Consider the following 25,158-nt stretch of genomic DNA (forward strand, 5'->3'; position numbering starts at 1 on the left):
GTCCTACTATATGAAACCTAAACCAGGGACCCAGGGAGTGAGGAAAACTATAACTCCCACAGTGCACCGTGACGAACACTCAACGAACGTGAAGGTCAGTGCACGTGGATGGGTAAATGACAACAGCGAGTGTATACAATTTTAAGTATATACATAAGGGCTCACAAATATAGGGAGGAGCACGGGTTCACACAGTCGGGCGTTCCTTTCGTCCAACCCAGCCCGCCACCTTGCCCCGTACCTGTTCCAGCCAAACTCCTCCCCTGGGAACGTGGCAGGGCGACTCGTGGGGTCATTGGCCTCCTGACGTTTCAGCGCTGGTTCCAGGTCCCGACCTCGTCTCCTCGCCGTCTTCTCCTTCTTCCAGTCTCCGGTTTCTCACACTCGCTCTCCAGCTCACGACTTCTTCCTTCTCGGGATACACGCCGCGCGTTTCCTTCCGGGCATCCCCTTCTTGTGATGGGCTGTACGATCTGATGTCAGTGGGAGGAGGAGTCTCGTCATGTATGAAGCCCCAGTTAAAGGCGGCCACACTTTATTCGTCCTCAGCGCCTAATAAAGTTTGGTTTTGTGATCGCCAGGGGTCCTGCTGAAATGGGATAAGAGGGGGTAAGTCATCTGTTGCAGCCCACCATTCCCGCACGTTCTTCCTTTCTTCATCAGGTTGGTCCCCCTCGTCACACTCACGTAAATTTGAGACCTATTGCATTGCAAATGCTTGTTTTATGTCTTAAGTTTTCATTTTGCCCTGCAGTTAAGCACTTGAAAACACTGCACATGGTATGCATTGGGCACTTTGCCTTGCAGTCTTTTCTCTGACTGGAAGATCACGGAGCTGGACTTAGCTGTATGGAAATGTAGCGCTTTCACACACAATGTGGGCACCTCTAGGCAGATAGAATTGGGAAGTGCTACTGTCTTATGGCTCTGCCTGTCTTGTGCCTGACCCAATTGTTCACTTTTATGTTTATTGCTATGTTGCGTTTTTTGGGAATAACTATGGCAACTGATGTTTTCTTCTTCTGTCATTGATACAAGTATTAAATCATAGTATGACTAGATGATGTTCACTGAGTTGATACGATTGCTAGCTATAGAAATTAAGTATTGTTCTATCAAAGTGAGCAATTTTCTTAATCTTATCAAGCTATTAGAATGTCACTTCATAAGTGGCTTTTGTAAATTTCTGCCTTGTGTGTGTCCCAAAGCTGAGGAAAACATAATTTGCGTTTTCACACGAGTTTAGGATCGCCTCGTGATTAATAAAAAATACATTGATAGTGATTCTTCATGGTGCATTAGCTCACAAAATAATGGGGATCTGGATGGTTCCCGCCAATCCTTTACCCCTCAATGAACTTCTTCTCTAAAGACTGGCTTTAAAAAAAAAAGCATGTGCAGAAATTTCCATTTAGGCGAATTCTAGTTTAGCTACATAATAATGAATTCAGGAGGCAAAATGAAGAGTTTTAACTTACTAACCATCCAATGGTATTTGAAGTTTTTCCTTTGCAGTTTTACGCATTTGCCTGAAGCAGATGAAATAGCTCACACCATTGTGCCATACATGAGCCTTGTTCATTAATAGATCAATTTTTAGTGTGATAAACCATGTTCTTTTAAACGTCATCAGCTTCTCTCTGCTCACCTTACAGACATTATATAGTAGGTGGACCATTTAGTTCCATACACCACAGGGCAACATAATTATTGATCTTCAGCACAGTTTTTCTGCTCACTGTGGCCCTCATGAATATTGGTTGATTGGTTCATTATGTACGGTGCAGTGTAATCCACCAATGAATTTGTGTGTTGTCATTGTGGCTAACTTTCCATCAAAATATGAACAGCTTTCTCTCTAACGATCCCTTGTCTGTGGCCTTCTCTCTTCATCCATCTGCAAGAAAAGAGCAGTCAAAGGCATGCCATAAAAATACTTGTTTGAGGCATGTGGGCTGTAAATACACATGCTTTGCATACTCCTGCCATCTAGTGTTGGGTCCAGATGCTTGCAAATTGTTTTTCTTCGAAGAAGTCTTTCCTAGTCATGAGGTAAGGTGATTCCTCCTTTCGGTGATAGTGCGCATGGACTCCATTGTTAGATTGTTTTTTTCCGTCATCGCTTTCGGATGTGTATTGCTGCACTCCGATTTCAAGCGTTCTTCGGGTTCCCCTCGATGCGCAGTCCTCTCTACCCTCAACGGTATTGTTTTGTACGCGTTTCCCACTTCTCCATGTATCGTTTTGGTCAACGGATTTTACTTTTCGATTGGAAATCTTTGTGGACGGACTTCGGGCCTAACCGCGTCGGATTAGACCTCCATAGATTGAACGGACACCGTTCAAATTCTGCCCTCAGTGCCACGTGAAGTATCCGCACACTGATTCTCACAGGGTGTGTAACTTGTGCTTATCTCCAGAGCCCAGGGAAGAAGACTGCAACAGTTGCAGATCGTTTCGATCAAAGAAAACTCTTTGCAGTTGTCGAGCTCGACGTCGAGAGATACAGCGTCAGAACATCGAAGACATGCTGAACATCTTTGGTGAAGATTCCGGTCAAAAAGACGTTGAGGCATCAGCGGCAGAGGAGAAAGAAGCCTTCTCCATGCAGGACTCCGGGAGCTCGAGACCCCTTGCCCCTTAATCAATCATAAAAAGCACAAGGCTTCTGCACCACCTCTGCCTTCTGGCCAAGGTCGGCACCTGGACAACGTTTCTGCCGCCTCGCCTCCAGGCTCGGCTCCGAAATAGTCAAGCCTTCCAGCTCGGTACCTAGTTGACAAAAAGTCCTCATCGGAGCTGAAGCCCTCCGGTTCCAAACCGAAATCCATCTCGGAGCCGAAGCCCTCAGGTTCCAAACAGAAACCCATCTCGGAGCTGAAATCCTCCATGCCGAAAGCCAAGCAGCCTTCGGAGCCAAAATCTTCTGTACCGAAAGGCCAGCATGTGCCAGCCAGAAAGCACCTGTGCCGAAACCAAAAGATGTTACTTTGGATCCGACTTTAGACATTGTTCCACTGAAAACAGATCCCAAGCTAAAAAGACTATATATTAACCCTGAGACTGGCCATATTCATACTAAGCTGCCTCAGAAACATAAGCTTCCTGATGAGGAAACTCTGTACAAGATCCCTTTAAAGAGGAAATCTGTTGCTACCAGTCCTTTTCATCCACTACCATCATCCCCTTCACCACCCCCTTTTCCATCTTCAAATCCTTTGCAAATCACACCTTTGGATTCTCCACAATCTCACCAAGATGACGATGATGATGTTGATGGGTATGTTGTATAATCCATGGACGGATTATACAATTGATCCTCCAGCAGATAATGGCAAAGACCTTTACCCAGCCAAGCCATCTCCTTCAGACGACATTGTATCCCACCAGGAACTCATTGCCAGGGCTGCACAATATCATAAGGTGACACTGCACAAAGAATCATTCTAATAAGATTTTTTGTTTGAGACCTTAGGATCCACACATAGGTCGTCACAAACACTTCCTGTGCTTAAGGGCATGATAAAACACGCTGATGAAATTTTAAGGACCCAGTACGAGCATGCATCTTGACTCCTAGGATTGACTAGAAGTATAAAGCCTCCCCAACAGACTCAGTATTTATCAAGGGGCAGTTGCCACTAGATTCACTGGAAGTGTCTAATTCTCGTAAGCGACCTAATTCTCAAACATCAGGGTATGCTCCTCCACCAGAGAAGGAGTCTAAGTTAATAGACGCTTCTGGCAAGCACATAGCTGCTCAAGCTGCAAATCAGTGGCTCATTGCAAATACACAGGGCCTTCTAGCCAGGTATGATAGGGCACACTGGGATGAAATGGAGCAATTGCTTCAATATCTCCCAGACGAGCATAAAGCTAAAGTGCAGGATTTAGTAAAGGAGCGTAAGCTAATTTCAAATTCCTCCATAAGGTGTGCTCTAGATGCTGCTGATACTGCGACTAGAGAGGTTGACACTAGCATTTTGCTTAGGAGACATGCTTGGTTAAGGATCTCTGGGTTTAAGCCCAAGGTCCAACAATCCATTCTTAACACACTATTTGACAAGAAACATCTTTCTGGTCCTGAAGTAGATCAGGCATTAGAAAAAATAAAAAAGGACACTGTAGTGGCCGAGGCCATGGGAGCGCTCCAGTCTCCTTCAAACAGAGGCTCCTATTGTCAATTGTTTAACTGAGGGGGGTCCAAAACCACATCCTCAGACCAGAATACCTCCACCTACAAAGGTAACATCCAGTCCTCTCCCTCACGAGACTTTTTTTGAGGAGGTTATACAGGGAACAACTTTAAAGGTAGGGGTAAGGGCAGCACACCCCGTAACTCCTTTTCCCCTAAAAAGCAGTGATTCACCCACGCTTCCCCCTACTATATCACATCTGTCGGGGAAAGACTTCAACAATTTCTCCCGATTTGTCAATCTTTAACAACAGACAAATGGGTGATTTGAATTATCCAGCATGGTTATTTCCTGGAGCTTACCAGCAATCCTCCAATCATTTCACCTTGACCTCACAAATAGTCTCCATAATACCTACAATTGCTTGAACAGGAAGTGCAATCTCTCTTACTGAAAAGAGCTATAGAGCCGATTCCAACACAGTACCAGGGCTCGGGGGTTTACTCTCTGTATTTTCTCATTCCCAAAATGGACGGTTCTCTAAGACCTATTCTGGATCTCAGAGTTAAACCATTATATACTGTCAGTACACTTTAACATGGTGACCCTTCAACAGATACTTCCACTTTTACAGAAGGCAGATTTTATGTCTGCTCTAGACTTAAAAGGCGCATATTTTCCTGTTCCGATTCATTTGGCTCATTTCAAATACCTCAGATTTGTGATCGCAGGGAAGCTTTACCAATTCAAAGTACTTCCCTTCGGAGTGACTACAGAGCCCAGAGTATTTACCACATGTCTGGCAATAGTCGCGACTCATCTCAGAAGACCGCATATTCACGTCTTTCCCTATCTAGATGACTGGCTCATCAAAGCGAGCACTTAACAAAACTGTCTACATCACACACAGATCACGATGGACCTACTTCATCAACTAGGCTTCATGGTCGATGCACAAAAATCTCACCTGTATCCGTCACAGATGCGGTCTTACCTAGGAGCCACTCTAGACACAGTCAAAGCTCTAGCCTCTCCCAGTGTAGCCAGATTTCACACTATTCAGGCTATCATACTACAGTTTTAGCCCAACCAAGCCTTACCAGCCAGAGTGTTCATGCAACTGCTGGGAATGATGGCATCCTGCATCACAGTTGTACCCCATGCAAGACTTCACATATGTCCCCTACAAGAGTGCCTGGCATGTCAGTGGAATCAGTCGCAGGGTCAATTAATCGATCTAGTGTTGGTAGACTGCCGTACCCATCGCTCTCTGCAGTGGTGGAACCTACAAAACTTAGCAAAAGGATGGCCTGTCATCGACCCTATTCCACAGATCGTTCTTACAGCAGTCACATCTCTGACAGGTTAGAGTGGTCATCTCCAAGATTACACCATGCAAGGCCTGTGGAGCAACAAACACCAGAGCCTCCACATCAACTATCTAGAGCTTCTAGCAGTTTTTCTAACGCTCAGTTTTTCAAATTCTCGTCATAGGCAAAACTGTCCTAGTCTGAACAGACAACATGACAGCAATGTATTATGTGCAAAAGCAGGGACACACACACACACACACTCCAACTGTTAAGACTCGCTCAAGCCATTTGAAATTGGGCGAGTCATCACAAGATTTAGCTTCTGGCAGAACACGTCCCAGGAGTAAACAATCAAAATGCCGACCTTCTCAGCAGAAGGAGACAGCAAATTCACAAGTGGGAACTTCATCCCTAAGTTATCCTTCCCTACTTTCAACAATGATTCCTACAAACAGACTTGCTCGCCACAGCAGAAAATGCAAAATGCCCAGATTTCGGCTCCAGGTTCCCAAACCCGCTCTTAAAAGGCAATGCCCTATGGATGAACTGGTCAGGGATAGTTGCCTATGCTTTTCTGCCTCTCCTGCTCATTCCGTGTCTGGTTCGGTAGCTCAGGCAAACATCCCTCACACTAATTCTAGTAGCTCCCAAATGGGACCCGTCAGCCATGGTACACCACTCTGTTGGAGCCGACACTAGTTCCACATCAAAAGCTGCACCTCACCTCCAGTCTCCTCACACAGAACCATGGAGAAGTCAGCCATTTAAATGCCAAAGAACTGAACTTTGCCATCTGGCTCCTGAAGTCATAGAGTTTGGTTATTTAAATGTATCACCAGTCTGTATGAATATTCTAAAAGAAGCAAGAAGGCCTGCCACCAGAGTTTTCTATGTAGCAAAGTGGAAAAGATTTGTTGTATACTGCAATAACAACAAAATAAATACTTTAGATGCTTCTGTACAAAACATTATCTGTTACCTGTTACACTTACAGCTTATACATCTATTTGTTTGCACCTTGCAGCGATAACTATGTATTTGCAGAACAGGCAACATCTGTCACTATTCAGAGTTCCAGTAACCAAAGCTTTCATGGAGGGTTTGAAGAGAGTAATACCACCTAGGATACCTCCTGCCCCAGTTTGGAATCTCAACATTGTTCTCACAGGGATCATGGGTTCACCTTTTGAACCATTGCGCAAGTGCCCCTTGCAGTTTCCCTCATGGAAGGTGGCTTTCCTCATTGCGATCACATCACTGAGGAGAGTTGGTGAGCTACAGGCATTAACCTTAGAAGAACCCTTCTTTCAGCTACACAAATACAGGGTAGTTCTACTTGCCAACCCAAAATTCATTCCCAAAGCGGTTTCTGCTTTTCATATAAAGCAATCGTTTGAGTTACCAGTCTTTTTTCCTCGTTTGACGTTAAAAGAGCTTTATAGTACTATATAAATAGAACAAAATACTTTCGCAAAACAAAACAACTGTTTGTTGCATTTGTTCTACCTCACAAAGGCAATACCATGGATTGTTAAATGCATTTAAACATGCTACGCTGAAGCTAAAAGAACTTTATCCATACCCCCTAGAGCGCATTCTACTTGCAAAATAGAGGCTTCTGCGACTTTTTTTGGTAACATTCCTCTAGCTGACATATGCAAGGTAGCTACATGGTCTACACCACACACATTTACCGAACACTATTGTATAGATCTGTTGGCACGTCAACAAGCTAATGTAAACCAAGCTGTACTTAAAACACTATTTCAAACAACTGCAACACCTACAGGTTAGCCACCACTTTGGGAGTATACTGCTTTGTAGTCTATGCAAAGCATGTCTATCTACAGCACACATGCCTCGAACAGATAATGTTATTTACCCAGTATGCATCTGTTCTTGGCAAGTAGAGCTGTAGATTGACATGCGCCCAGCCGCCTCCCCGGGTACCTTTAGTTGTTGCAGTTCTTAATTATACATTTATATGCATGGACATCTCTATACTACACTTGCTTACTCCATTCTCACCCTCCTCCGGGAAAACAATCTAATAATGGAGTCGATGTCCATTGGCACTATCCCTGAAAGGAGGCGTTACCTCACTTTGTGACTAGGAAAGACTTCTTCAAAGAAAAACAATTCGTAAACATCGGGACCCAACAGCAGGAGTATGAAAAGCGTGTAAATCTACAGCTCTACATGCCAAGAACATATGCTTACTGGGTAAGTAACATTATCCTTCTCTCTTCATCTGCTTTGAGTGTCCCTCTCTACCTTGTAGCAGTGATGCCTTGCAATAACATTGTGCTGATACACTATTCAAATCATGAAATCAAATTAATAATGCTCTGTCTGTCTCTAGGCATTATAGCTTTCCAAATCTGTGATGCTATTGTAAGAGGTAGCTGGCATTTCATTAAAAAAAACAAAAAAAACTTGGCTTTCCTTCCAAAACATGTCTTAATGTTAACATAATTTGTAGGGGTTAGTTGTGCTATTGTTATTAATTGTGTGTTCAAACACTCTCTACAGTAATATCCTCATGCTTGGTTTCCTTCCCAACCTTAGATGTGAGGATATGAAGTGCAGAGCTGTGAGGATACTATTTATGTATTTTTCTATGATTAACAACATCGAATACAATATTTTTTTCCATTCGTTCTGTAGGCAAAGTTCCTTCCTAACAGTGGGGACTCCACGCTAGCCATGTGTGCACGGGATGGGCAGGTACGGATTGCCGAACTATCTGCCACCCAGTGCTGCAAAAATACAAAGAGAGTGGCACAGCACAAGGGAGCATGCCACAAGGTTAGTAAAATGTTTTCAGTCTGTTGTTACAGTCACCAGTATATATTTTTGGTTTTTAACATTTTGTGGAAAGTAGATTTACTAATAACAGTTTATTTTATACGTTCATGCTTTAAAGCTTGATTTAATGGCACAAAGCAAAACACACGAAAGTGAACTTTGTGCATGTAAAAATTTTTCATTGTTTTATACTGATCGTTGTACTTGACTACAAGATATTACTCATGTAGATTATAAAACATTATTTGGGAAGGGAGGCCTTTCAAGTCGTTATTCTGCTTTAACTATAAAGCATTAAAGTGATGTTAGTGAGTGGGTGTTGCAGAAGGTAATAAGCATGACAAAAAATACAAATGAGTGATAATGACTCTTCAATTGAATTCGTACTTAATTTCTGTTTTCTGACTTGCCAATTACCAACATTTCTTTGTTCTCCGGCAGCTTGCACTAGAACCAGACTCCCCATGCACTTTTTTGTCTGCTGGTGAAGACTCTGTTGTTTTCTCCATTGACCTTCGACAAGATCGGCCTGCTTCGTAAGTTAACAGTTCCTAATAACTTTTCTGAAGGAGAGAAGGAAATAATTTTTATGAATGTCTCACTCTTATGTGTGTTAAGATAATTTTCTGGTCTACAACAGCGAATCCTATAATTGGAGCTTGCTTACAGGTGCCAGGTAACTAAAATTCAGTGAATCAGGGGATCTTCATTGATGATTATGGACAATTAATAGTTACACATGTCTGTTGTATTCTGGAGCACTTATTCAAAGAGACAGTTTTGTCTTTCAAATACGTCTGTATACAAGCACATTTCTCTTGAAACATTGCTGCTGCCGATTGTTAATTTGAACTCTTTTTCTCAGGTACCAGACTGGAATTTAATTGTTCTAGCATGAGCAAATCACTAGTGGCCTTTTTAGGTCTCGCGTGCGAACGCAGCGCATGCGCTGCTTCGCCTGCGAGACTATTGCTGCCGCTTTCAGTGCCGAAGGGAGGCAGGAGGTGGCACGCGTGGACAGGAGATGTGTTTGCGCATGGAGTGCACATCTCCTGTCCGCGCGTGCCACCTCCTGTCTCCCTTAGGCAAAGAAACCGGCGACACAGCGCTCGCATCGCGTGCTTTCACTTTCTCTCCCACAGTTGTTGCTTTGGGTTACGCCTGAAACAGCCTTCTCAAGTCTGTCCTGATTATTGTTTAGCGCTAATGAAATTAAGTGAAATTCCTTCATTAAACTATTTAAAGCGGATGTTTAAACAAATGGACATCATGAAACTGTTTACTAACCCGACCATGATCTCCCCTTAGATGAAATAGCGAGTGATAACTCTTTATTACGATGATTTCCGACCTGCTCGTGTTTCGAAGATACAATCTTTACATATGGTTGCAAACTATCTTAACATGGTCGCTACCGTGGGCCCAGAATGTTATCTTATTTTAAAACTTAACCCGCAACACAGGTTTTACCTTATTGCTTTTCCTGTACAATGCACCTTGTTTAGATTTCTCACTAGTTGCCTTTGGAGAAGCCCAGATTTTGCGGAGGCAGCAACTGTTCTGCATGCTCAAATGTTTTTGCTAAATCTGTTGAAAACACTTGAAGCCTGCAGTGCCCCACTCACTCCTTGTTCCTACAGCTGACATTCCCTGCATTCCTAGGGCAGACAGTACAGTGCTGCAGTTGTACAGCTCTTTGACCTATGCCGCCCTCTGTTTTACCGGCATTGTTGTCCTTCATATTCTGTGCCTATTGAACACAGCTCAGCAATCCAGCTGCGATGTGCCGTGGAAACGATGACTTTCAATATGCTCTTGGGTGACACACGGCTTGGTACTTTAGAGCCCACTTCCACTTCGTACACAGCTGTTCTAGTGTTCATAAGTTGCATGTGGTTTGTTTATCTTGGAGCAGGAGAACTGAAGTTGCTTTTAAAGTCGCAACCACAGCACAAAGTTAAGCAAGGGATTTTTCTGCTTAACTCAGCATTGTCGTGGCTTCGCCCATTTTCACCAACTTTCTCTTTAAGCTTGCCTGCCTGAGTAGTTACTCGTATTAATAGCTGTGTTTTTGCCTCACAAGTCAGGAAATTGCCGATGTTAGAGTGACAGACGAGCTGCAGCTCAGCCTGCGAGCCCTAAGCACCACGCTGGTGCCAAGGTGAGCACAGGTGGATGTTAAAGCTCCCTTACCCACGATATGAATTGATGACGTCAGCTCATTTCATTCCAACATAAGCATCACTAAATAGTTTCAGCATGCAATTTAAAGGGGCCGAGCAGTGTAGAAAAAATAAAAACATCTCCTTGCATCTCTAGCAATCGCCCACATTCGGCGTTCTAGAGTGTTTGATGTCCGCTGGGGTCTTGAGGTCTCTTGTGACATAATTCACTGGATAGCTCCTTTAAGTCTTTAGCGTTTAAGATGACCGGGTGTTATTGGATCTTTATCTCTCGTGAGCGAAGAAATCAAGCGAAAAAACTGGAAGTTGGCCGTCTACAAATTACATGGCTTACATTTGCAATTCCTGCGTTTTATACATGAAAGGGGACAGAGAGCACACTCCCAGGCATACCAGCACACAATTCAACCAGATGCATTGTGGTAAATACAGTGTGTGATAACACTCAATTTTAGTTGATAGTCTTTAGTATCCACTAATGTTAGTGCAGCCAGTGCTATGTATCTGTAGATGTGTTTCAGAATATTTGTCTTTCTTCTGACCCACAGAGATGTTTTCTTTCATGGACTTCGAGTGGCATTTCCTTTGTTGGACCTCCCCCCTTCTGCCCTCCAGCCTCACCCCCCAGCTGGTGGTGTTGCCTTTTTTGTCCCACAAAGCTCTTCCCCTTTAGTGGACCTCTGTGACATTATTTCATTAGTCATTGTAGTCCTCTTGAAACAACTGTATGCTTGTTTTATATAGATTACATCTTTTTTCTGTCTTTTTATTTTTTACATTTCAGCTGCCTTCTCAGGCTGCAGTTGTATCCCAGGTGTACCCTATCCACCGTTGTGATTCCTCACTCTTGATAGTCATCTCCACATCAATTATTTCACCTTACATGGCTTTCGTCATTTAATCCTGACCTTATTACTACTTAATAAAACCGACCGTGGCTGCTGCCTACTCAACAAGCTCTGGTGTCAGCTTGTCCCTGTATAATAGGTGCACTGCTGCCCAAAAGTATAAGTATAATAAAATAAGGTTAAAAGGATGAAAAGCTGAGGCAGTCTAACCTAAATTCGAACTTCTAGCCCCCGGTTTACATGTCGATCTCTGCAGCTCAGTGTACTGGGTTTTCTTAACTCCTGCATCCAGTGCCTCATAGTTGTTCATAACAAGCATTTGCAAGGCAATAGGTTTAGCAGTGACGCAAGTTTAAGCCATTGGCATTGTAAATAACAATGAAGTTTATTTAAGTTTTTAAAAAGAAAACAAAAATAAAAGGCATTGTTATTTACAATGTCAATAGCTTAAACTCACATAACTGCGAGACCTATTGCATTGCAAATGCTTGTTTACTGATGGACTGACAAAGGAAAGTGTGTTTAAAAAAAAAAAAAAAGTCAAATGCACTACTGGAGCTTGAGACATCAGTGTGTAATATATCCCATGCTAGCATAGTAATGGGATCTGGAGCAGTCTTGTTTTCTTAATCCCATTTTTAATAGGTTCACCCCTTCTTTTTTTAGGAGATACCGCCTACAAATGTTTGGGCTTTAAGCCCTACAGATCAAGTTGCTAGCAAATTCAGTGACCGATTGGCATTCCATTGGTCTTCATTGTATCGGAAAATTGCATAACCCCATGATTGAGACCTTGGTGCTGTGCTCCCAGGGAAATTAGGGATTAGTGAGCTCCAGTTCTGATAGTTGGAGTAGTTTACAACTGGTGTCCTGGTCTCACAATGCTATTGGACCCCTATTTGAGTTACCAGTTAGCACTTCACTGTCTTGCTTTTTCTTCAGAATACATGAACAAGACTACAGAATACCAGGATACAACGTGAACACTCTTCAAAATAGGATTCTACACACTTTGGATTACCAAAATACTACATAAACAAAGGTCAACACTCATTTGCCAAGTAAAGAGGAATATTTATTACAGCAAGTACCCATATATCAATTGGCAATAATGCACATGTAAAATAAATCCATACAGTAACGATATATACACAAGAATAAATGCATAGAAAGAATAAGTCATTAGATCTTGGAATACTTCACAAGGCTGTCTGTTTAGCTTTATTATCCTTGCTAGGATGACTGGTGAGCCCGTTGGCAGTCACAAGCAGGGAGGTCTCAACCGGGAACAAAAAGCCCTGGGCAGCACGTTTGCTCCCAGGAAAGTTCCTGTCAAAGCACCAAGATGTCTTTGCCTTTATACTCTTTGCTAACACGGACAGATATTTATAGAAGCTCATCCTCCCTTCATCTGCACTGTAGGTGCTGTCTACACTCTGTGTTGAGGCCCCTCAACGTAACTGGCCAGGTTCTTATGAGAGTAGAGGCAGCATTTTTCACATTCTCATCCTTGGACACTGAAAGCATCCCACTCTGTCTGTTCTAGCAGCTTATCTCTCTCGGTTGGTGAAGTGAGAAACATAAACAACGTGTGCTTGCGCAAGTAACATGGGCCTGCTTGCGTTCACAACTGAAGATCAGGGTCAGATAGACACAAATGAAACTGTGCTCACAAAATGTAGTTACAGTAAAATGGAGTCAATAGTCCATGCATGATCTCATGATACATACCTGCCTGAGCATTACATTCACTCTATATGAACGAGGCTGAGAAGTATAAGATTTAAGAGAGTGATGAGTGTCAGACACATGGAACAGAGTAACATACAATGCCATTTAATAACAAAATCCAATACAATTTAATCACTGAATTTCCAGTCAATGATTCACCTCACAACAAGAAAAAATATTGAATACACATAAAACTACTAGCAACTGCACTTGAAATGATGATAAAGAATGCCGGAACTTCAAGCTTCCGGCTAGCCAGATCTGACTCCAAAGTACATAAACAGTAACATTTCTATTAACATAAAAGTCTCTGTTAAATGTGAGCCTCTGGAGATATTTAAAATCATGGATTTGGCTTTGCAAGCATTGAAGCAAGGCTCGGGGGCTGATGCCAATTTACTTCAATGAATATGAAGGCATGAAGTGCAAGAGTCGGCCTAAGCTAATTAAAAAAAAAAAAAATCCCACACAATAGGTGATTTAACAGTCTTGCAAAAGATATGTTTAAAAGTGGTTGTGATTTCACTTGCTACTTTTCAAGGTGACCTTCTCTGGTTTGTACAGCACATAATTGAGTTTCAGGTACTGGTATAGGCTTAGGTTTCGATGGACCTGCCACGAAACACCCCAGGTCCAAACTCTCACAAAATGGCTAGCCATGAACAGCCTTGCAAGCTGCAGCAGTAAAAGGAGTGTTTGGGCAAAGCCTGGTCACAGTCAGCAAGAGTCCATTAGCCCGCAGACTAATCAGTAGGGGGTCTTCAAAAGGTTTTGGTTTCTGTACCCTAGGACCTTTTGTATCTCCCAAACACACAGATCTTGATTCAAATACTTGCTTTTCTGTTAGCTAAGCGATTGGATAAACTTGAACATTACCCAGAAGTTGGGTAAAGTGCGTTATTCCAAATATCTTTTAATTCCTGGACATGCGATTCCTCAACAAATTGCTGATGCTGGGAAATTTGAGATCAAAACTCTGCAAAGAGCCCTGCTAGAACTGGTGTGGGTCTTCAGCTTAGGCTTTTGAATCACAGTTACATGTCCTAATGAACTCTTATCATGGGAAGCATCACTTGTAATTCGAAGCTTGCCATTTTGGACAGCCTCTGTACCATACATGTTCACCAAGGTGATGGGAGTGGTGGTTGTTCCAAGCTTGCAGTGCTAGGGAAATGTTGTTTGCCTGTGCTCTAATGTTGGGTTCTGAGGCATGTTGTAGTGAATCTTCTTCTGACCAGTCTCTCCGCTACATTCACACTCTTTGTATAAACTTTGTTTTTCAGTCAGCAAGAAGTCTTCTTTCCTTTTTCCAAAACATTGAATTCCATTCATTGGAACATTCCTGGATGCTCACCAGCCTTGCAATTGTTTCTTCTTCAGTAGAGTCTGGACAGCACACAACTACTGATTTAAACATTTACAATCAAGTTGGCAAGATTAGTTCTGAGAACCCCGGGCCAGTGTGTGTCTTGAATTCTCCTCGGTCGCAATTGTGGCTGCGAATGAGACCTCTGCAACAGTCGATACGTTAATGGTATCAGCAGTGTAGTCAGTTGAAATACCTAAATTTGAGTTCATCCAAAATTCCCTTAATTGGTGGAAAGACCCATCCAATCTAGAGGGCTGTCCGGCAAAATAAATCTCCTAGACCGTGTCTAATTATATTGCATCTTTGTAAGGTTGAGGAGCTCAGCTATCAAATTTGACCTACAACACTCTGGTCCCCTCAAGAAGTTATTTGCTGTATCTGGTTTTTAGAATTTAGAACAGCCAATTAGCGCTGAGATTTTTTCCCCCACATATATGTGGGATACCGTTTTCAAATGCTAACGGACTCCAACTCAACAATGTTCTTTCTGATCACGCAGTGTGGACTGGGCTCCAAACTGTTCCGCTAAGAGGCAATACGGCTGTTGGCCTAGGCCATAAACAAAGAAAGTGGTCTGTCCATAGTGAAGGAGAATCTGACATCTCGTGTTCTAAGTCCGATGTACTTGCCCAGACAAGAGTAGAAATTGCTACAAGAAGAGGCAGTCCAAATATTTGATCTAGGAAATTCGGAGACAATTCTTTTCCTGATATAAGCAAAGTAGAAATGCAACCTCTTTTGCTCACTTAAATTCACCCAGACACATTTTTGTCTTTGTCAAGTCCACCATACTTTTCCACCTCCGCCACTTTTTCAGGGTGTGATCCATAAGAATACAGTCCACAAAACACAGGTCATTCATACCCACCAGGACTAGGCCAGGCACCCCTGGTATCAAATGCTTGAGTTGGAAATATATATATAAAAAAAAGATAATCAATGTCCCAGAGTATCTGGTTGCTATTGAGGAGTGGTGCCAGGGCTTTCACTATTACAATTATTGCATCACTGACGAGAAACAGTGGTAATGTAAATTTTAAATTGAATTGAAGAAGTGAGGATACTCCATTCCTGACGGTGGCAGCATTTTAAAGCACTGATGGTACCTGTACTTACTCTAACTACTCTATGCACTCGTGCAACCACTCCTGATGGTGGAAATATTTTTATATCCCAGAGAGGATGTCTGTTATTTCACTGCAACATCCCAACCCTAAGCATGCATGCCTTGAACATGAGCAGTTATCTATGTCCACCTACAAACATATTTTAGAAGTAAGAGAGCTTTGCTTTTTCTGGCATCCAGGCATCATTCTACACAGTTTCTCACGAGGATGATTACCATGTCTATATATCAAAGGGGCTTTATTTATATGTCCATCTCTCACAAACACTATTATTGCTTGTTTAAGTGTTCTGGGATCCTGCAAATAACTATTCTGTGTTTATGAATTCAATGCAAATTTCCTTTTAAGAGAAACTCTGATTGTTTAAAATCTCACTCCTTTGTTTGACGTTTCACTCCTCAGGCCTTTGCATCTTCAGAATGGTGTCTGAAGATCTTAAGGCATCAAATATGGCGATATTTATTTGTTTAACAGTAGAAACATTGTGTTTAAAAAATGTTTTATAAATACACGTTGAAGCTACGTAGCTCAGCGTGAATGGGGTGGTAAACATAGCTTATACAAAAAGATAGTGTTAATTTTGGGTAATTATGGCAGTTGTGGAGTTGCAAAATTGCGAGAGCATAGTTCAACAAGGCTAATATTAACCTAGTAGATAATAGCCCTATGAAAAGCAAAGGCCTAATCAGTCTTTTTGGATTACAGGAAGTGATTGTCAGAGCTGGTTGGATGTCTTGTATGTGTTTCTTGAGAAGGGAATGCATTTTCAAAGACAGAAGATTGAGCAGACCGCTATTGGGAAAGGGGTGGGTGTTGATGTCTGAGTCCTAGGCCACTGAGATTAAGCGACTGGAAAGGTATGCGGTTTGCAAGGAGGATCGAGGCGGGTGGCTGGCACTGCCAAGGTCGCAGATAGTTCCAGTGGTATGGCAATTGTTGAAAGTCAGTTGTTATGCTTAGTGATGATAAAGCTTAATGTGTTAAAGTTCTCTTACTGTGTGTGTAGGGCACGAAAGCACGATTGGAAAGGATTTAGGAATTAATTGGAGAAAAGATGATGTGATTGAAAATCATTCTTTCTAATATCTTGAAGAAATGGGGTTTCAGTACTGGATGGTAGTTTAGGGAGATGAGGGATCAGAGATAGGTCTTTTAAGAGGTAAAAGTAATGAAGATGAAAATTAATTTGTGTGCCAAATTTGAGAGAATAGTGAAACCGAGGTCAAACAGAGAAGTACAGCAGACATGACGGTATGGTGTATAGGATGGGTTGCACCCTTAAATTATAGGAATGAGTTTAGATGGGCAGGTGATTAAGTGGGAGCAAATAGTAGGATGAGGTTAGCAGGTGGTGAGGGAGGTTTGAATGGTGGTGGAGCAGTCAGAAGTTTGGTCACAGTTCTATGGTGTTGATATTCGAAAAGTATCTAGCACAGTTATTGTCTGATAAGCATGGGTGAAAAACGAAATCAGGTGTTCGCTGGACTGCTGCAGTCGCTTCCTTTCATTGGGGAGAATTGTTTTGATTAATGGTTTGGCTAAACTAAACTATGTCAGCAACACTAGAGGTGACAAGCACCAAAAGTACCGCATTGCCTAGTTTTTTTTCATTACATACATGATACATAACGTGTGATAGGGTCTTGCATGGCCATTGATGGCTTCTTGTGACATCATAAATCACAAGACCGCAGGCGGATTATTTTGCAAATGTCACCGGCAATATTGGACCATGTGACCGAAATCACTCCTTATGTATTTTTATATTGCTAGTTTATTTGCAATTAGCATGAAAACACAGTTTTATTTCCAAACAGATAAGTGTGTCGTTAATTGTATTTTAAATACTGAACTGTACTGTATGATTGTCTATAGTAAAAAGTTACTGACAGGTATTTGATGTATGTCTGATGCCCCTCCCCAACAATAGTAATAAATATCTTATGATACTCTGTACATCAGGATATGTGGTTTATGCAGTGGCGTTTTTTCCATAGCTGATTTGTTTTAGCAATAGGTATTAACCAAAACCGGGATTCAAGGGGATTGATTTGTTAAGCAATTTAAGTTCACACTGAAGAGACATTATGACTTTTAGAGTTGTTTCCTAATGCATAGTAATTGTTGTGTACTGAGAGGCAGTAAGAAGTGTTTTTTCCATGTGAAGTTTGCTGCGGTAATAAAGTCGAATTTGCCCTTAGCGCTAAAGTAATAAATGTGAGAATTCTTCAAATAACATGTTGCAAATGCTAGATAAGTGTGTGTATATCTAAGTGTGTATATATATATATATATATATGTGTGTGTGTATGTGTGTATATATATATATTTTTTTTTTATTTCACACTGTTAGTAGTCCCCCTATGAGCTGCTGCGCTCAAAGGGGTTGGTGCTGGGAGCAAACCTAGACAGAATCCAAATGGAACTTCTCACGCTAGCAATAAAACGTGTGCACACGCACTCAGGGCTTGCTAAAAAATATAAATTTATTGCAAACCCAAGCGCAGGCAATGCGTTTCGGCCTAACAGCCTTTTTCACGCATGCTTTGCAGTTAGGCTGAAACATGTCGAATGAGCTCGTGTTTGGCTGAAATAAATGAATACTTTTTGCAAGTCCTGAGTGCACGCGTTTTATTGCAAGTGTGAGAAATTGCGTACACACACATTACATTTCAAAGGATTTTATTGGGCTTTACAAATGGAACATTGATAGACTGTGAACTATATGTGAAGGAAAGAGAGGTAACTAATAGAAAATATAAAGCAATGTCTAGTACAAAGTAAAACGTAAAGAGAAACAGTCATAAAAGGGATGTAGCAGTCGGCATGACAAACCTGTGGTATAGGCATGGTAACATACCTAATGAAATACAAAGAGCAAGTATATGTCCTACAGAGTACATTGTTCCAAAGTATATATTGTATGTTACATCCTATTAGCACAGCGTGTTACAATAGCAGGCATGATAGCCTGGATAAAGGCGTAGTAACATATCTAATGCAATGCAAGGAGCACGTACATGTTCTACAGAGTACATTAAGCCGAAGCCTATATTACATGCTATATATTATTAACACAGATGCTCTTGACACACGTTTTTAGTGGGGCGACAGTCTGACAATGCATGCAGATGTGTAGAGGGTAATATGGTATTTATTGTCATTTGTGATTGTGCAGAAGTGGCCATGACTAACTAGTAGGCCTTGCTGCGTGTTCCCTATCTCAATAATGGCTACAAATAGCATTTTACTCAATGTGGATCTGCATATTCGATTTATAATATGCTGTTTCATTAAATCAAGTGATAATAGATGTGTTTAACCAGAGCCAGGATATTAAATTTAAGCACCAAGATAAATCATCTTAAATATCCCTAGTTACTATTAGCAATTTTTAGGTTTCGCTGGAGGGCGGAGCTCTTAGCTCCGCCTCCAGAGAAATCTCTTGATTTCAGTAAGGAAAATGGAATACGCCCCCTGTCCCATTGGCTAGCTCCATAAATGGAGGCTAGCCATTGGAACAGAGATCTGTCCGTCATTCACGGACCAGATTCGTGGGCGTTCCCTTGATTTTTTCCCTGGGCGTTCCGCTATCCACCCTTTTTGCATCGTCATTGGGCGGTGGGCGGAGTTTCGTTTTTTTTCTTCTTCTGGGTTTGTTGTCACTCCATGCCGACCACGGCCGCCGGAGGAAGCCCAGGTGAGTGCTTGTTTTTAAATCTTGCCTTCCCGCGTCCTTTCTCTGTGTCCGTTACTTTCCCGACCCCCTCCCGCTCTCCGTTCCTTTCCCGCCCCCCCCGCTCTCCGTTCCTTTCCCGCCCCCCCCCCCCCGCTCTCCGTTCCTTCCCCCCCCCCGCTCTCCGTTCCTTTCCCCCCCCGCTGTGCACTTTGATTGATACTCTCTCCCTTCGGTAAGCGGATGGCCCGTGTTTAAAATATTATTTTTTCCTCACAAGTTCGTTAAAATGTGTTCACTCTAAAATACCAGCTGTAATAGACTATACTCGTCACCACCATGGGCGCTAAGACTCTGTGTACAAACAGTCGCGGGCCTCGCGGGCGGATGCTGCTGTCTTGTCCCAAGTCCCTTGAGGCGGTAAAGAGGCAGGCGACCCCCTTCACTTTGGACGTTCGGCTACATCCAACATGGACGCAAGATAGTGGTTACGCGCGTTCTAGTCGCTGAAGGTGCATCTCCATTCAACGTGCTCGTGTGTATGGATGTCTTTCCCCGTGACGTCATGTAGATGCGACACTCCGGTGAGGCTTCTGGTGTCTATTGCACGTGACGTCACACGAGCCTTCCTAGTGTTTGTTATCACAATGCCGCCCGCGAAGAAGAAGCGCGAGGCAGAGGCGAAGTCTCAGGTGAGGGCATATCCGGGGCAAAGGGCAAGGGTTACAGGCATAAGTAGGAGCTTTGAAACATGAGGTGTGACACGACGTTCCACTGACCACTTATATCCACAGCATCCTTTTTCACACCCTTTCTCAAAAGACCTATTCGCTCGTTGCATTGATCCTCGATTGACTAGTGACCCACTTTCCTAACAAGTCATGACTTGATTCACTGTGCCAGCCCTCCTTTCCTTCATGGATAGGTGTCCACCCCTTATCTTCATTAACTCTCTGTTGCATGGATCATTTAATAAATTCGAAGATCACGCTGGAAAAACGATCTTTTTAATAAATAACAAACTTTAGTCCAATACAAGGATCTAGAGAAAGAGGCCAGCTAACAGGCATCCAGCAACCGATTGCCCAGATGTTCTTGAGCACCCACCAAGTTCTTATTAGAATGTATCAAAGATTCTAATACAAACACAGTACAGTGACTAATAATGCATATAGTATGACAATGCCACAGTACTTCCATGTTCAGATAATAGGAGCCATAACCCTGCTGATCAGTTGTTATGCAAAGTTTCAACTACAGTGAAATAATGTTTTTTTTTTCTTCCTGTAATACGTTTTACATTTCTTTATATACTTTTCTTTCATGTTTGATCGGGTTTAGGTACTTTTTCAGGATATTGCATTATGCCCTTTTCCGAAAAGATATTTGTCTCTCTGCCTGAATAGGTCATAGGTTTTTCCAAATTAAGGTCATACATTGTATTGGACCACATGACACATTGACGTATTTTTTAACTGATGAATTCCTACGTATATAATGCTTACACGCACCTGGCACCTTGAAGCAACCTGTATGTTTTTTTTGTGCGCTAAGATAAATGCAGTTTGATTTTGAATCTTGATGGATTCTACATAGTCGTATTGTGGAATGTTTTCACATGGCAGTTTGACATATATATTTTTTTAACGCTGATGAATTTTTACGCTTACAATGTTTACCAACACTCATCACTTTGAAGTAACCTGTATGGTTCTCTGAGGATTAGGACAAATGCAGTTTTTTTATTTACTTTGATGCATTTTAGGGTTATTAGTTCTAATCGAATTGCCGAATGAGCCGGTAATGTATGATAACGTCAGATTGCAGGATATGTACTATAATATGTCATTTTGTGATGATTTTTATTAATTCTGTAGTGTAGTGTGGCCTGCATCCTGCCCAATAGTCAGTGGGTCAGTTTTCCGTTTTTTTTATTTTCCTGTTTCCTGTTCTTGTGTCAGTGGTAGAAGGCCCTCCTCATCTTTTATTAGCAATGATAACTTCTTACATAGAGTTTCAATGCTGTTGTTTCTAGATGCTGTAAACAACAGGTGTTACTACTGCCCAATTCAATGGTGCTCATTGTACCCACCTCCGAAGCATAGGGATCGGAGTTGGCCTTGCAGGGCTCAATGTTATGACCTGCAGAAGATGAATATGTAATTACTGACCGGTATTGCAGGTTAACATTAGTGGGGTGGGTCCCCAATTCCTTCCTTATTAATAGCAGGGTCTTCATCGCCCTCCTTCATTTTCGTATGCTGTAAAAGATTCTGCATTCCACCTCCTTCATAAGTGATGCCTGCCTCTCTCTTCTATCGTGAGGGGTAGTGGTAGCGGTGTCTGTCTCCCTCTCCCTTCATTAGAGGTAGCAGGGTCTCTCTTCCTTCATTAGAGGTAGCAGGGTCTCTCTTCCTTCATTAGAGGTAGCAGGGTCTCTCTTCCTTCATTAGAGGTAGCAGGGTCTATCTTCCTTCATTACTGATAGCAAGGTCTGCCTACATCTCTCTCTTCATTCCTGGAGGCACGGTCATTTTACCTCTTCTTTCATTTCAGATAGGAGGTTATGTCTCACCTCGTGGCTAACTCCTCACACAATGCCACGCATGCCGCTCTTATAGATTACCAGCCTCTGTCCATTGCAGAGTCTTTATTCTCCTATCATGAAGCCCCGTCCCCGCGGCACGGTAAGCATCTAAAGAACTAGCCCAGAAAACAGCTTACTCGCCGTCACAGTTACTCCCCATGCTTGAAGCTGCTCCTCGAGGCTGGCTGTTTCTGCGGCCTCAATAACAAGAAAAAACATTTTTTAATGAACTGCATTTGTAACACGTTGCCAGGACTTCAACCCCGCTTCTATTTCTGGGCAGTTTTAAATAACGCGAAAGTAGGTATTGGAGTGCTTTACATGAGCACCAACTACATTACACAAGTACATTAGGTAATGTTATTCTTTCTGTGCTGTGGCATTTCTGAAGTAGCGTCCAAACCTGGGCCTGTGGTGTTCCTGGATCCAAAGCACAGTGGTATGCAGTAGTGTACGAGGTTGTTATTCCTCCACTATAGTTGTACGCCGTCTTCTTCCCAGTTCAGTGGTATTTGTCCCTCGCAGTTACAATTGCAGCCTCTCTCGTGTAGTCAGGACATAATGTTTCTACTTCTGAGGTTTCATTTAGCTATTTAAGGTATTCTGGGAGTTGTTTTCGTTTGAGTGGCAGGCTGGATATCAATGGTTTGTTCAGAATAGCCAAGCACTGGAAACATGGCTGTGCTTGCTTCCCTGCCCCCTGGCTGTGCTTGCTTCCCTGCCCCCTGGCTGTGCTTGCTTCCCTGCCCCCTGGCTGTGCTTGCTTCCCTGCCCCCTGGCTGTGCTTGCTTCCCTGACCCCTGGCTGTGCTTGCTTCCCTGACCCCTGGCTGTGCTTGCTTCCCTGCACGTGCTTGCTTCCCTGCCCCCTGGCTGTGCTTGCTTCCCTGCCCCCTGGCTGTGCTTGCTTCCCTGCCCCCTGGCTGTGCTTGCTTCCCTGCCCCCTGGCTGTGCTTGCTTCCCTGCCCCCTGGCTGTGCTTGCTTCCCTGGCTGTGCTTGCTTCCCTGCCCCCTGGCTGTGCTTGCTTCCCCGCCCCCTGGTTCCCCTTCCCCTGGCTGTGCTTGCTCCCCTGCAACCTGGCTGTGCTTGCTTCCCTGCCACCTGGCTGTGCTTGCTTCCCTGCGCCCTCTCTGTGCTTGCTTCCCTGCCCCCTCGCTGTGCTTGCTTCCCTGCCCCCTCGCTGTGCTTGCTCTCCTGAGTTTGTGTGTGGCTCTGGGTGGGTGTGTGTGGCTCTGGGTGGGTGGGTGTGTGTGGCTCTGGGTGGGTGGGTGTGTGTGGCTCTGGGTGGGTGGGTGTGTGTGGCTCTGGGGGTGTGTGTGTGTGTGGCTCTGGCTCTGGGTGTGTGTGGCTCTGGGTGTGTGTGGCTCTGGGTGTGTGTGGCTCTGGGTGTGTGTGGCTCTGGGTGTGTGTGGCTCTGGCTGTGTGGCTCTGGGTGTGTGTGTGTGTGGCTCTGGGTGTGTGTGTGTGTGTGTGTCTCTGTGTGTGTGGCTGGCTCTGGGTGTGTGTGTGTGTGGCTCTGGGTGTGTGTGTGTGTGGCTCTGGGTGTGTGTGTGTGGTAGTAATTGCTGTCTGCTGAGCTCGTCCGTAGGGTACAATAGGTCTCACATTTGCGAGAGATTAAGCTAATGGTAATGTAAATGACAATGCCATTTATTTATCTGTTTTCAAAACCAACACATAAATACAAATTTTGTCATTTACAATGCCAATAGCTCTAACTTTTCCAAAGGCGAAACCATTGCATTGTAAATGCTTGTTTTTATCTGCCATGTCATTGAAAAAAACTTGGAAGGCAGTAAGCGATGTTTTCTCATGTCACTGTGGTGATAAAATAATGCACATTTATTGATCTAACTAGTATTATTGGGTTACATTTATTTGCACTGCCAGGGCATAAATATATAGATTTATAGCTATTTGGAAACAACCTTTTCTGCATAAGCATTGTGGATTTAATGAAAATAATCCAAGTTACATCCTTTATTATAATTAATGAACAGCTATCATTCGAGCTCTTGTTTTTGGTGCTGTGTGTCTGGTCTTGTGACATCTTTTCTCTCCTATTACTCCCCATTTTTTTTCATTATTTGAAGTAAACTGGTTGTGACCAAGGAAGAGAAAAAAATTGGCCTCTACACTATTTATGTGAACCCTGCTAACACTCATCAGTTTGCTGTTGGAGGAAGAGATCAGTATGTCCGGTAAGTTTTTATTTTCGTAAGCATAATGGGCGGAAGAGGGGCATAAGGTTAATATTGATTAGTGTGATTTGTGTTGTTTGTTAGCTATGTATGCCGATTTCTCTCCTCTGTTCTTTGTTTCCTGTGTGTGTGGATTTGCTTACCAATACTCTATAAGCCACAGTCGTACAGGATTTCAAAGCCAGCTTACGGAGCTAACGTTTAAAAGGCTTCCGTTTTTAATGTACCTGGAAAAGGGTACCGGAGTATTGAATTCTCTTGGCAATGTGCACCGTTTTTAATCAAACTATAATGCTTTGATCCTCATTGTCCACTGGAATCACACCCCCACAGTATGGGTGAGGAACTTGATTTGTGTGGCTTTAAAGACAAACTGATTGTATTAAGACAAACTTGGGGGTTTATTAGTGTAAACAATTGATGCATTTCCTTATCTCCTTAGGTGGCTGAATTCCATTTTGTCCTGTTTTACGTATACATAGAAAGTCTGCACATAGAGATCTTGAATTTTGACACTGATTTGTTGGTTCTGCTCAAAGCGCTAGTGTGAACCACCTGTCTTATATGCAGTTGCGATGTCACCAGGATGAATACGTGTTGGTGTCTCCACTTTTTTGTAACTACTTGTTCCTCGTATACAAAATAACATGGGCACGCTTGTCAAAAGCTTTTTAGTTTAAACTTTAGCCATGTTTACAGCACAGTGGATTTTGGTGCAGCGCTGCTAAAAACCATTGACAAAGCCCAGTAGGTCACAAAGGCAAGACCTATTGGCTTTGCCACTGATTGTCTCTCTCTAGCATCTCTCTAAGTAGAAATAGGAGAGGATTGACTTTAAAAAAAAACTTTAAAAAAAACCATTTATGGACAAGCCGCTTTTCGGGGCTTTGCCTGTGTAAAGAAGGGAGGGAGGTGCCGAAAAAAACCCTGTCCAGATGGATCGTCCTGTGCATAAAGGCATGCTGCACCCTGTCTAAGGAGACCTCTCATTAAGACCAGAACCAAGGCTGCCACAATGGGTTTGGTGAAGGGTTTTCCAATACTGGACATCAGCTAGACTGGCTGCATTGGCATCCATGTGTACGTTCACAACTATTACATCGAATGGAAATCTGCAGAGAGGGCCATGTATTCCATCCCATACCACAGCACATTGATCTTTTGGGAGGTAATGCTTTG

At 42.9% G+C, this 25,158-nt stretch overlaps 1 protein-coding gene across 3 annotated transcripts in view; it reads left to right on the forward strand.

Annotated features, from left to right (window-relative positions):
* The window catches only part of DCAF8 (DDB1 and CUL4 associated factor 8), a 317,296-nt gene that overhangs the window by 46,307 nt on the left and 245,831 nt on the right, over positions 1 to 25,158 (forward strand). For all 3 annotated transcript variants that reach the window (XM_078670069.1, XM_078670070.1, XM_078670068.1), the window contains 3 exons: positions 8,117 to 8,257; positions 8,699 to 8,793; positions 23,872 to 23,979. In XM_078670069.1, the coding sequence (XP_078526195.1) occupies positions 8,117 to 8,257; positions 8,699 to 8,793; positions 23,872 to 23,979 (344 nt within the window). The remainder of the gene's footprint in view (positions 1 to 8,116; positions 8,258 to 8,698; positions 8,794 to 23,871; positions 23,980 to 25,158) is intronic.

The sequence above is a fragment of the Lissotriton helveticus genome, chromosome 12 (assembly GCF_964261635.1).
Source record: "Lissotriton helveticus chromosome 12, aLisHel1.1, whole genome shotgun sequence".
In the NCBI taxonomy this organism is placed as follows: Eukaryota; Metazoa; Chordata; class Amphibia; order Caudata; family Salamandridae; genus Lissotriton; species Lissotriton helveticus.